The 12,006-nt window shown below is 41.8% G+C and overlaps 1 protein-coding gene across 1 annotated transcript; it reads left to right on the forward strand.

Moving 5' to 3' along the window:
- Window positions 1–7,921: 7,921 nt before the first annotated feature.
- LOC110532186 (cholesterol 25-hydroxylase-like protein 1, member 1) lies at window positions 7,922–8,940 on the forward strand. The gene has a single exon (XM_021615874.2). It carries the CDS (start codon window positions 7,941–7,943, stop codon window positions 8,847–8,849), a length of 909 nt encoding a protein of 302 aa, XP_021471549.2. The 5' UTR covers window positions 7,922–7,940; the 3' UTR covers window positions 8,850–8,940.
- The last annotated feature ends 3,066 nt before the right edge of the window (window positions 8,941–12,006 follow it).

Genomic DNA, 12,006 nt, shown 5'->3' on the forward strand with positions numbered 1-12,006 from the left:
TTTGTCCCCATGTGCAGTTGCAAACCGTAGTCTTGCTTTTTTATGGCGGTTTTGGAGCAGTGACTTCTTCCTTGCTGAGTGGCCTTTCAGGTTATGTCGATATAGGACTCATTTTACTAGTTTGTTAACTATTTGAAATTTGTGGAGTGGTTAAAAAACGAGTTTGAATGACTCCAACCTAAATGTATGTAAACTTCCGACTTCAACTGTATGTACACCGCAGCTAAGAAAGTAATGCTAAGTACATGTTGTGAAGTAAACTGATAGTAGTCCTTGTGCCTCGCCCAAATAATTTGTTACCTTTCCCCTCATAATTTCCCCTATTTTTCTGACTTGGTGGTCCACATATAGCCTACAGCTTGTTTTAGAGAAACGTTATCTTCGGATATTGAAAGAGCTTTCATTGTCTGATTATATGCCCCCTTTATTTATCCTATGGTTCTGACTTGGTGTAGAGGGAGAATACTGTAAGAACAGCCCATGTTCTGTCGCTGTACATTTCAAAATTCCTGAACAAGTAGTTTTATTGACTATGTCCATCCTAGCTCGATCATTAATCTCTTAATCGACTGGGCATGCCCTGAGCTTGTAAAGTGAGCGCTACTGGAGGACTACTGGAGCTAAATTGGAGTGGATGAGAAGCCGATGCGCCAGCTTTTGGGAAACTCTCCACGCTCCAGTCAAATTGGGCACACTCCACTCCTCACTATGCTCCAGCTCTGCTCCGTTCACATACCGTTCCACAACGGCCGTGGACACACTTAACGGTGGACTTTCTTACCGACCTTCCCCCGTCCCAGGGAAGTACTACGATCCTGGTCGTTGTGGATCGGTTTTCTAAGTCCTGTCGTCTCATCCCGTTGCCCGGTCTCCCTACGGCCCTGCAGACTGCGGAGGCCTTGTTTACCCATGTCTTCCAGCACTATGGGGTGCCTGAGGACATCGGTCCCCAATTCACGTCCAGAGTGTGGAGGGCGTTTATGGAGAAACTGGGGGTCTCGGTCAGCTTAACCTCAGGTTTTTACCCCGAGAGTAATGGGCAGGTGGAGCGGGTAAACCAGGATGTGGGCAGGTTTCTGCGATCCTATTGCCGGGACCGGCCTGGTGAGTGGGCACGGTATGTTCCTTGGGCTGAACTCACTCAGAACTCCCTACGCCACTCCTCAACTAACTTGTCCCCTTTTGAGTGTGTGTTAGGTTACCAGCCTGTCCTGGCCCCATGGCATCAGAGCCAGACCGAGGCTCCTGCGATTGAGGAATGGGTACAGCGCTCCAAGGACACCTGGAAAGTCGTCCAGGAATCGCTAAGGTTAGCGGGAGAACGGCAGAAGAGGAGCGCTGACCAGCACCACAGTGAGGCCCCCGTGTTTGCACTGGGGGACAGGGTCTTGTGCGGGATTGTTTTTGTTACTCTGTTGGATAGTGGTTTTCATGTGTGTATTCTCCGGACTGTTTGGTCCTGTGTTTGGGCTGGTCGATGCGCCCTGTATGTTGGCGTGACCGTTTTTTGGAGGAGAATAAATCAAGATACACTGATTCCAACCCACCACTCCTAGTATCCCGTGACAGGCTGGCTGAGTAAAAATAATATTCCTTATCGGTCTTGTGGGTGTCACACCATACATCGAGCAGTCCTAGATCCTGCAGTATCCTATTGATCTTTTTGGCAACTAGGCTCATTTTCCTATTTTGGTTTGTGCTGTCCAATTTTGAGTTTAGAATTGTGTTAAAGTCCCCTCCACCAGGGGTTGAGGGGATGAGCCTGTCCGCAGGATGGGCCCCTCGCTCAGATATGAAAATGCGTGACGTAGTCACAAACAAGACCTGGTGGAACCGAAAATAATAAGGGCGCCAATTTCGACGCTAATACACATCGGTTAATTACAAGTGAAAACTATATCGGTCATGCTTGCATATCATGAATCCTCCCCTTGATATGCCCTTCTGTCGCCCCGTTGTCAATGTGTCACTAATCCTTAGCTATTATATATGTTATTAACATGACGCTACTTAGTGTGTTCGTAAAGAACACATGCTTTTGGCTACTCACCCTTGTTCAGCATTGGGGGAAAATAGGGGATATATTTTACCTATTGTAATGTCAACCGTAACAACCCAAAGTCTTAACAGCTCACGGTAACTATTAATTATTCCCGTTGGAAATGCCTGAGTCTCTCTCGGATGTGAACGTCCTCTAGCCGAGATGGTTTCCCTCTTTCTCCATGACCCTGCTTGTCAACAATGATCCATGGGAGAGCTTTCTCGAGTCTTTCGGCTGGTGATGTCGCCTTTCTCCTGGTGGTATACTCCACTGGGAAGCCCCTTGACTTCAGGTCCTCAGCCGCATCGTCTGCATGCTCGTAACGAGCCATTTTCCAGAAATACCCGCATTTTTGCCGGGTATGGTGTTAAGAAGCGAATACCCTTCTCTTTAGGTGCTTTCTTAATGGAGGTGTATTATTTCCTTCTTTTCAGTATCTCTCCCACGTAGTCATGATCAAAAAACACTTGTTGGCCTTGGAAGTTAACAGGCTTTTTCCAGGTTGCATGTAAGACTTTCTCTTTGACTGAGAATTTTAGGAACCATACTACCATGGATCTTGGTGGGGCGCCGCTGGGGGGTTTTGAGGCCAGAGCTCGGTGTGCTCTCTCGATTCCCAGGTCAGTGTCGTTTTCAAGTATGCCCTTGAATAGACCCTCCACGAAGTTGGGCATAGAGTCTTTTTCTGCGCCCTCTACTACGTTATAAAGTCTAATGTTGTTTCGACGTGAGAAACCTTAGATTTCTGTCACGTTTGCCTGTAGTGCGTGTTCGCTTTTCAGTGACTGTTCAAGTATTTCCTTGACTGCTGAGTTCCATGTGTCCGTTTCCCCAATGCGCTGTTCTGAGTCCCCCATTCTTGTAGATATGCTGTGAAGTTCTAATTTGTTTTCTTCCAGTTTCTGGTTAATGTCCGTCTTGAACTCATTTTGTTATTTTCTTACATCTTCTCGAAGTTCCTCTCATAAGCCTGTGAGCGCCTCGCGCCTCGCTCAATTCCTCCTTCATCACCTCACGAAATGAGGGTTCTTTTGCTGCTGCTATCTTATTTGCGCTAGCATTAGCCATTTCGGGTTCATCGATGATTATATCTTCTGCTATCTTGTTACGGGCTGTTGTTGTAGCTCCGCGACCTTTTCCTATTTTCCCCTTTTTCATTTTGCGTAAGTTATTATAATGCTCAGAGTAAATACTTGAATTTAGGGGGGGAAATACCCAACCAATTTGCCGTATGAAAAACTAGTTGCGTCACTGGAAGCGATGGAGGAGCCTACAGTATGTTTCTTATCCCAGCAAAAGCCTTTAATCAATGTAATGCCCTACATTTACAATTGACTCCTCAGTGGCACAACTTTTAAAATTATCTCCCAATTTAACCCACACATTTACAAAGGATGATATTTTTATGTATTTTAGGTAGGCAAGCTAGACAAAATCATAGGAGTTTTCCTATTCAACAAAAGTGGGGCAATAGGTCTTGAAATTACTGAAATGCTTTCTAAATATGGTAACAATATTAGTACAAGATTGGCACTATTTCTGTAACGTAAAATGCCGGGAGTCAGAAAGCAGGTGCAGAAGGTGAGGTTAATAATGAATCAATGCAGAAAAACAAAAGATGAGAAGCGAACAGAATGTGAGAGAAAACAATACTACATAATGACTGATGTCTATTGAGGGCTAAATAAAGGGGGAGTAATCAAGGAAATAATAACCAGGTGTGTGTAATAATGGGGAGTAGGTGTGCGTAATGATGGGGAGCAGGTGTGTGTAATAATTGTTGCCGGTGGTTAGTAGACCTGCGAAGACGTGCGCTGGAGAGAGGGAGCGGGAGTAGGCATGACAATTTCATATAACTGCCGGCAGAGTTTGTGTTTATATAGGATGTACCGCCCCCACCTACCCTCAACCAATCATTTCAATACGGCGCTATGCAGAACCCACCGCATTGTTATACAATTTGGGAGGCACAGGGCATCGCCATACGGAGCTCAATTTGGCTTCCCGCAAGCCTCTGGGGACTCCACAATTGCGTCACACCCTCCGGACCACATTGTCAGATCAAGAATAAAGTTGGCTTTTAGACACAAGCACTTTGTACACCAAAATGACAGTCGGAACCAGTCCAGAACAGCGCTACGTCCCCCAAATAGGGAATTTTTTTTGCGTTTAAAGATGGGACTGGCTTCGGCCACCCTAGTCATAGACTGTTCTCTCTGCTACCACACGGCAAGTGGTACTGGAGCGCCAAGTCTAGGTCCAAAAGGCTTCTTAACAGCTTCTACCCCCAAGTCATAAGACACTTGAACAGCTAATCAAAGGGCTGCCCAGACCCCTCTTTATGCTGCTGCTACTCTCTGTTTATTATCGATGCATAGTCACTAACTCTACATGTACATATTACCTAAATTACCTAAATTACCTCCGCACGTTGACTCTGTACTGGTACTGCTGCTGTTGAATTATTTGTTACTTTTATTTTCATTTTTTTTTTTTACTTATCTATTTTTTACTTAACACTTACGTTTCTTAAAATGTCTTAAACCATTGTTAGTTAAGGCCTTGTAAGTAAGCATTTCACTGTAAGGTTTACACCCGTTGTATCCGGCAGATGTGACAAATACGATTTGATTTGAATAACTGTGTCAGTGGTTTTCTCCCTTGAGCCCCTGACCTTAATTAAGTCTTAAGATTAGGTAAGATTACACAGAAGATTAGGCTGCACAATATGTTTAGGTCATATTACATGAAATTGAAAGTTCTTAACTCACTAATCTTCTGAAATACATTAAGACCACATTGTAAAATAACAGATGGAAAATAACAGATTTCATGGACTCTGAACTAATTATATTCCACCTTGGCCCAAACATGATATTGAGAATCAAAAAATTATTCTTGACAATTTTGATGATCTGAATAGGTCACCCCGGTTGTCTCCAATTGAGAGATACCAATACATATATGCAATGTTCATTAATGTTGTGGTGTTGTATATATTATTCATTTAATAAATTACACTGATAAAGACATATTGCAGTTTTGTTTTAACTTGTGATCGGTAATATGCATAATTAACTCATAACTCAAGCAGGGACCAACAGATCTGTATCTGGTACAGTATGACTTACCGTTTTTAATAAGCTGATTAACTAACTGGTCTGGGGTAAACTGCAATTGGGGGGAGGGTGCTGCAGGTCGGTCATTCCACGAAAAGAGTGCCCTTTTGATATTTTAAGTAGAAGTAGCATTTAATACAGTGCCTTGCAAAAGTATTCATCCCCCTTGGCGTTTTTCCTATTTTGCCAAAAGGCATGTGGGAGACTCCCCAAACATATGGAAGAAGGTACTCTGGTCAGAATAAACTAAAACTGAGCATTTTAGCCATCAAGGAAAACGCTATGTCTGGCGCAAACCCAACACCTCTCATCACCCCAAGAATAGCATCCCCACAGCCTGATGCTACCACCACCCATGCTGTGGGGATGTTTTTCACTGGCAGGGACTGGGAAACGGGTCAGAATTGAAGGAATGATGGATGTGGCTAAATACAGGGAAATTCTTGAGGGAAACCTGTTTCAGTCTTCCAGAGATTTGAGACTGGAATGGAGGGTCACCTTCCAGCAGGACAAGGACCCTAAGCATACTGCTAAAGCAACACTCGAGTGGTTTTATGGGAAACATTTAAATGTCTTGGAATGGCCTAGTCAAAGCCCAGACCTCAATCCAATTCAGAATCTGTGGTATGACTTAAAGATTGCTGTACACCAGCGGAACCCATCCAACTTGAAGAACCTGCATTAGTTTTGACTTGAAGAATGGATAGATGTGCCAAGATTTTAGAGACCCCAAGAGACTTGCAGCTGTAATTGCAGCAAAAGGTGGCTCTACAAAGTATTGAATTGGGGGGGTAAATAGTTATAGTAAATAGTTATGCACGCTAAGTTTTCTGTTATTTTTGTCTCATTTATTGTTTGTTTCACAATAAAAAATATTTAGCATCTTCAAAGTCGTAGGCATGTTGTGTAAATCAAATGATATAAACCCCCCCTAAAATATATATTAATTCCAGGTTGTAAGGCAACAAAATAGGAAAAATGCCAAGGGAGGTGAATACTTTCGCAAGCCACTCTATAGACCACATGTACAATTCAATAAATCTGAATTTGTCTATGAATAAAGAGTTGCTAATGTCCCTCTGTGGCCCCTCAAATCATAGTGTAAGAGTTCTACACTTTTCGGGAATTTTCTGGTGTTTTGGTGTGGAAAACTGAGCAGGTTATGGATAACAAGTCAACCCTGCTACCTATAGATAGACAGGGTAGACATTTTATAACGATTACTTTTATTTTGTGAAGCTTGCATTCAATCCCCCTCCTTGTTGCACACAATAAACTTCTATTCCCCCTGTTACAATGGGATTCATGGCTGATTTAAGATTAAATTGTCAATACTGTTACTTTATTTGGCACTGAATAGGCACTTACTATAGTCATTTGTTTTATTTAACCTCTTGAGACTGCACACACTTGGCATTCTCTCAACCAGCTTCATGAAGAATGCTTTTCCAACAGACTTGAAGGAGTTATCACATATGCTGAGCATGTGTTGGTTTTCCACTCTGCTGTCCAACTCATCCCAAACCATTTCAATTGGGTTGAGGTCGGGTGATTGTGGAGGCCAGGTCATCTGATGTACCACTCCATCACTCTCCTTCTTGGTCAAATAGCCCTTACACAGCCTGTAGGTGGGTTTTGGGTCATTGTCCTGTTGAAAAACAAATTATAGTCCCATTAAGCGCAATGGCGTATTGCTGCAGAATGCTGGTTAAGTGTGCCTTGAATTCTAAATACATCACCGACAGTATCACCAGCAAAGCACCATCATACCTCCTCCTCCATGCTTCACGGTGGGAACCACACATGCAGAGATCATCCGTTCACCTACTCCGCGTCTCACAAAGACATGGTGGTTGGAAACAAAAATTTCATCAGACCAAAGGACAGATTTCCACTGGTCTAATGTCCATTGCTTGTGTTCCCTGGCCCAAGCAAGTATCTTCTTCTTATTGGTGTCCTTTAGTAGTGGTTTCTTTGCAGCAATTCGACCATGAACGCCAGATTCATGCAGTCTCCCCTGACCAGTTAATGTTGAGATGTGTCTGTTACTTAAACTCTGTGAAGCATTTATTTGGGCTCCAATCTGAGGTGCAGTTAACTCTAATGAACTTATCCTCTGCAACCTTCCGGTTACTAGTCCAACGCTCTAACCACTAGGCTACCCTGTTTGATTGGCTCAAGCACATTAAGAAGGAAAGAAATTCCACAAATTAACTTTTAGAAAGGCACACCTGTTAATTGAAATGCATTCCAGGTAACTACCTCATGAAGCTGGTCGAGAGAATGCCAAGAGTATTTAAACTTCTCATCAAGGCAAAGTGTGGCAACTTTGACTAATCTCAAATCTCAAATATATTTTGGTTTGTTTAACACTTTTTTGGTTACTACATGATTCCAAATGTGTTATTTCATAGTTTGTGGGCACCGTTTGTCACGTGATAGTGCAATTATTTAATTGTTTTGTTTAGTGTTGTGTAGTGGCTTTGCTGGCATGCATCCCACATTTTTTTTTGCCCCACCAAGATTTACAAACTAAAATCGCAACAGCTCGTACTGTATATATATATATGTAAGTTACACTACCCAAAAGGTACTCAATTAGTGGAACGACCCAGGCACCAACTTAAACTGTTCAGTGTTGAAATCTTTGTGTTTTGTGGTGGATTTTGTTAATCTGACGGAAATGGACTTATTGTTGTAAAGGGGTATTATGAGGGAAAAATCAGCTGTCTCATTGAAGTGGGAGCAAAGTACATAGCTAAGCACTATAAAAAGGGAGAATGTCTTCTTCTCTCTGCACATTACAATCACAGGCATTCAGAGTCACCAGGATGTTGAACATCACCAAGGTTCAGTTTACTTTGCAGCTTCCTACCTTTTCCAGATTCTCAGACAGGCTTTTGCAGCCTCTATGGGACTATTTCCTTTTCAATCACTACTCCCTCATCTCTTCTCCCTTCTTCCCTGTCATGATCTGCTTCTCCAGTTACTTCTTCTCCAGTCTCCCCTTTGCTGTACTAGACCTCCTGGGAGATAATGTCCCCTCCATTCACCGCTACAAGATCCAGCAAGAGAGACGTCCAACCATTCGGATGATGGCAAAGAGCTTCGGAAGGGCTGTATATAACCACTTGATCTTTGTTCTGCCTGCTGTGCTGATTCAGACCTGCTTTATGCCTTCAATGGTGCTACCTACCAGTGCTCCAACTGTGGTAGAGGTGCTCATTGATGGACTGGCTGTCCTTCTTCTTTTTGACACACAGTATTTTATGTGGCACTTTGTGCACCACAAACATCCACAACTGTATCGGTGGGTCCATGCCATCCACCATGAATACATGGCACCCTTCTCCTGGTCCACTCAGCAAATCAGCATTCCAGAACTGATAACAGTTGGATTCTGGAGCAACCTGGACCCCATCCTGTTGAAATGCCACCCTTTTACCATCTGGTGCGTCACCATCTTAAGTATCTGGATGTCAGTGGAGGACCACATAGGCTATGACCTGCCATGGGGTCTCAACCACCTGGTACCATTTGGACTGTTAGGAGGAGCACCAGCACATGACATGCACCACCAGAAGCCCAACAGTAACTATGCACCTTTCTTCAGCCACTGGGATAGAATTTTTGGGACTGCCATCCTGGCAGGGAAGATAACTGAGAAAAAAGGGTTTTATTCTCTGTAAATAGAAAAATTCACTATAATTATTATGTTCATACTTACTTTTATTGCTTACACTGCATTGTACATACAAATAAAATGTGTCTTTGTTTTTATTCATTTGTCAGTGTCAAACATCAATTGTATTAAAATGTACTACATTTTTACACACAAGTGCAATGTTTGAAAATGTTCTAAATTAAATAGATGTAGTAATTGCTGGAATTAGAGCAAAAGTAATGGTCCTTGGTAGTAATACATAGTCAAAGGATACAACTAGACAGCCAACTCCAGTTTACCATTTGCCCCAGAGAATGGCAGCAATCCATAATTTAAGCATTTGTTTGCCTTATCTGTTACAGTCTGATTCAGTAAAACATTTAAAAAAAACTGGATTCTACACAATGCAGCTTACGATTTCTTAAACAACTCAAACATACTTTCAGTCTTTGAAGACTTAGTAAGGATTTTCCTGTTTTCATCTGGCTTTCCAATCAACAAATCTGTTTGTTGGCCAGGGGTCAAGATGAGCCACGGGCCAAGTTTTAAGTACAGGGCAAGGAAATGTTAGAGCCAATTAAGGAAATGTATTGTTAATCCATCGCTATGTGACAAAACTTGGTAAAATCAAAAATCTATATACAGTTGAAGTCCGAAGTTTACATACACTTGTTGGAGTCATTTGTTGGAGTCGCTGTTGGAGTCATTAAAACTCGTTTTTCAACCACCACAAATTTCTTGTTAACAAACTATAGTTTTGGCAAGTCTGTTAGGATATCATCTTTGTGCATGACACAAGTAATTTTTCAAAAAATTGTTTACAGACATATTATTTCACTTATTATTCACTGTATCACAATTCCAGTGGGTCAGAACTTTACATACACTAAGTTGACAGTGCCTTTAAACAGCTTGGAAAATTCCAGAAAATGATGTCATGGCTTTAGAAGCTTCTGATAGGCTAATCGACATCATTTGAGTCAGTTGGAGGTGTACCTGCGGATGAATTTCCAGGCCTGCCCTCAAACTCAGTGCTTCATGGGAAAATCAAAAGAAATCCTTCTAGGGAGCAATTTCCAAACGCCTGAAGGTACCACGTTCATCTGTACAAACAATAGTTTCTCTAGGAGACGCAGAAAACGCGATGAACGTACTTTGGTGCAAAAAGTACAAATCAATCCCAGAACAACAGCAAAAGACCTTGTGAAGATGCTGGAGGAAACAGGTACAAAATGATCTATATCCATAGTAAAATGATTCCTATATCGATATAACCTGAAAGGCAGCTCAGCAAGGAAGAAGCCACTGCTCCAAAACCATCATAAAAAAAAGCCAGACTACGGTTTGCAACTGCACATGGGATCAAATATCGTACTTTTTGGAGAAATGTCCTCTGGTCTGATGAAATGAAAATAGAACTGTTTGGCCATAATGACCATCGTTATGTTTGGAGGATAAAGGGGGAGGCTTGCAAGCCGAAGAACACCATCCTAACAGTGAAGCACGCAGGTGGCAGCATCATGTTGTGGGGGTGCTTTGCTGCAGGAGGGACTGGTGCACTTCACAAAATAGATGGCACCATGAGGAAGGAAAATTATGTGGATATATTGAAACAACATCTCAAGACATCAGTTAAAGTTAAAGCTTTGTCGTAAATGGGTCTTCCAAATGGACAATGACCCCAAGCATACTTCCAACGTTGTGGCAAAATGGCTTAAGGACAACAAAGTCAAGGTATTGGAGTGGCCATCACAAAGCCCTGACCTCAATCCTATAGAAAATTTGTGGGCATAACTGATAAAGCATGTGCGAGCAAGGAGGCCTAAAAACCTGACTCAGTTACACCAGCTCTGTCAGAAGGAATGGGCCAAAATTCCCACTATTGTGGGAAGCTTATGGAAGGCTAGCCGAAACGTTTGACCCAAGTTAAATAATTTAAAGGCAATGCTACTAAATACTAATTGAGTGTATGTAAACTTCTGACCCACTGGGAATGTGATGGAATAAATAAAAGCTGAAATAAATCATTCAACTATTATTTTACTAAGATTAAATGTCAGGAATTATGGAAAAACTGAGTTTAAATGTATTTGGCTAAGGTGTATGTAAACTTCCGACTTCAACTGTATTTAGTGCAACAGGTTTCCTCAAAAGTTTTGAGTAATGACATCACATTGGGGTTTACAGTGAGGAAAGAGGGGCAGAGGCACTGCTGTCTAAACTATGTAAACGTGTGTCTCATGTCTCAACCGCTCTCTCTGAGCTCTAGGCTAAAGCCATCAGAGGAAAACAGATGCTCTCACTCTACTCTAAGCTAGAGCCAACACAAAAGAAGACAATCTCTGCTCTCTCTGAGCTCTAGGCTAAAGCCAACGCGAGGGAAGACCGGTCTCTGCTCTTTCTAAGCTCTAAGCTCTTCTGAACTACAGATTTTTGAGTTTAGTTAAATAACTCTTTTGAATTTACTGGTTATATGTGAGTTATGCTAATTTATAAAATTGCGGTAATCAGTTTACATTTTTTTTAAATGTCAACTTAGTTACATTTCAGAAATGGTATGTTATAGTTTTTGAGTAAGGTTGGACTTTGTTAAACTCAAACATTTCAAGTATTGCAACTTATACTTAAAGTGACTGACTTATAAAGATTGTCATGTTCATTTCACCATATTGATTTAATTTAACTTGTTTTTTATGTCATAGAAAATCAAAATAACTAAGTTGATTTACATGAAAAATGTTAGTATACTCAAAACATTGCATGTGTTACTCATATGAAGGTATAACAATTCACTTCAGCTATTTGAGTTTGAACTTTTTTGAGGTAATCAGTTTCAAAAACAATGAGCATAATTTATCCGGTTTTAGTGTGCGTATTGCTTGCCATGGATTGCATTTGGCGCATCATAGGCTGCGTTTACACATGCAGCCAATTCAGATCTTCTGCCCAATTATTGGCAAAATAGCTGATCTGTGGTCAAAACCCCAATTACTTAAAAAGATCTGAAATGGGCTGCCTGTGGAAATGCAGCAATATTGTTCAGTTGGTTGGGGATACTGGCCTGAGAAAACACATTTTGGAGGGAAAACAATTTTCCCTAGGTGAAGGTGTATTTTTTTCCAGCACATGGTCATCAGAAGGGATATCAACCATAGCAGAAGGGATCTTTTGAGGACAAAGGA

Source organism: Oncorhynchus mykiss, chromosome 1 (genome assembly GCF_057628025.1).
Source record: "Oncorhynchus mykiss isolate SJ-2025 chromosome 1, ASM5762802v1, whole genome shotgun sequence".
In the NCBI taxonomy this organism is placed as follows: domain Eukaryota; kingdom Metazoa; phylum Chordata; class Actinopteri; order Salmoniformes; family Salmonidae; genus Oncorhynchus; species Oncorhynchus mykiss.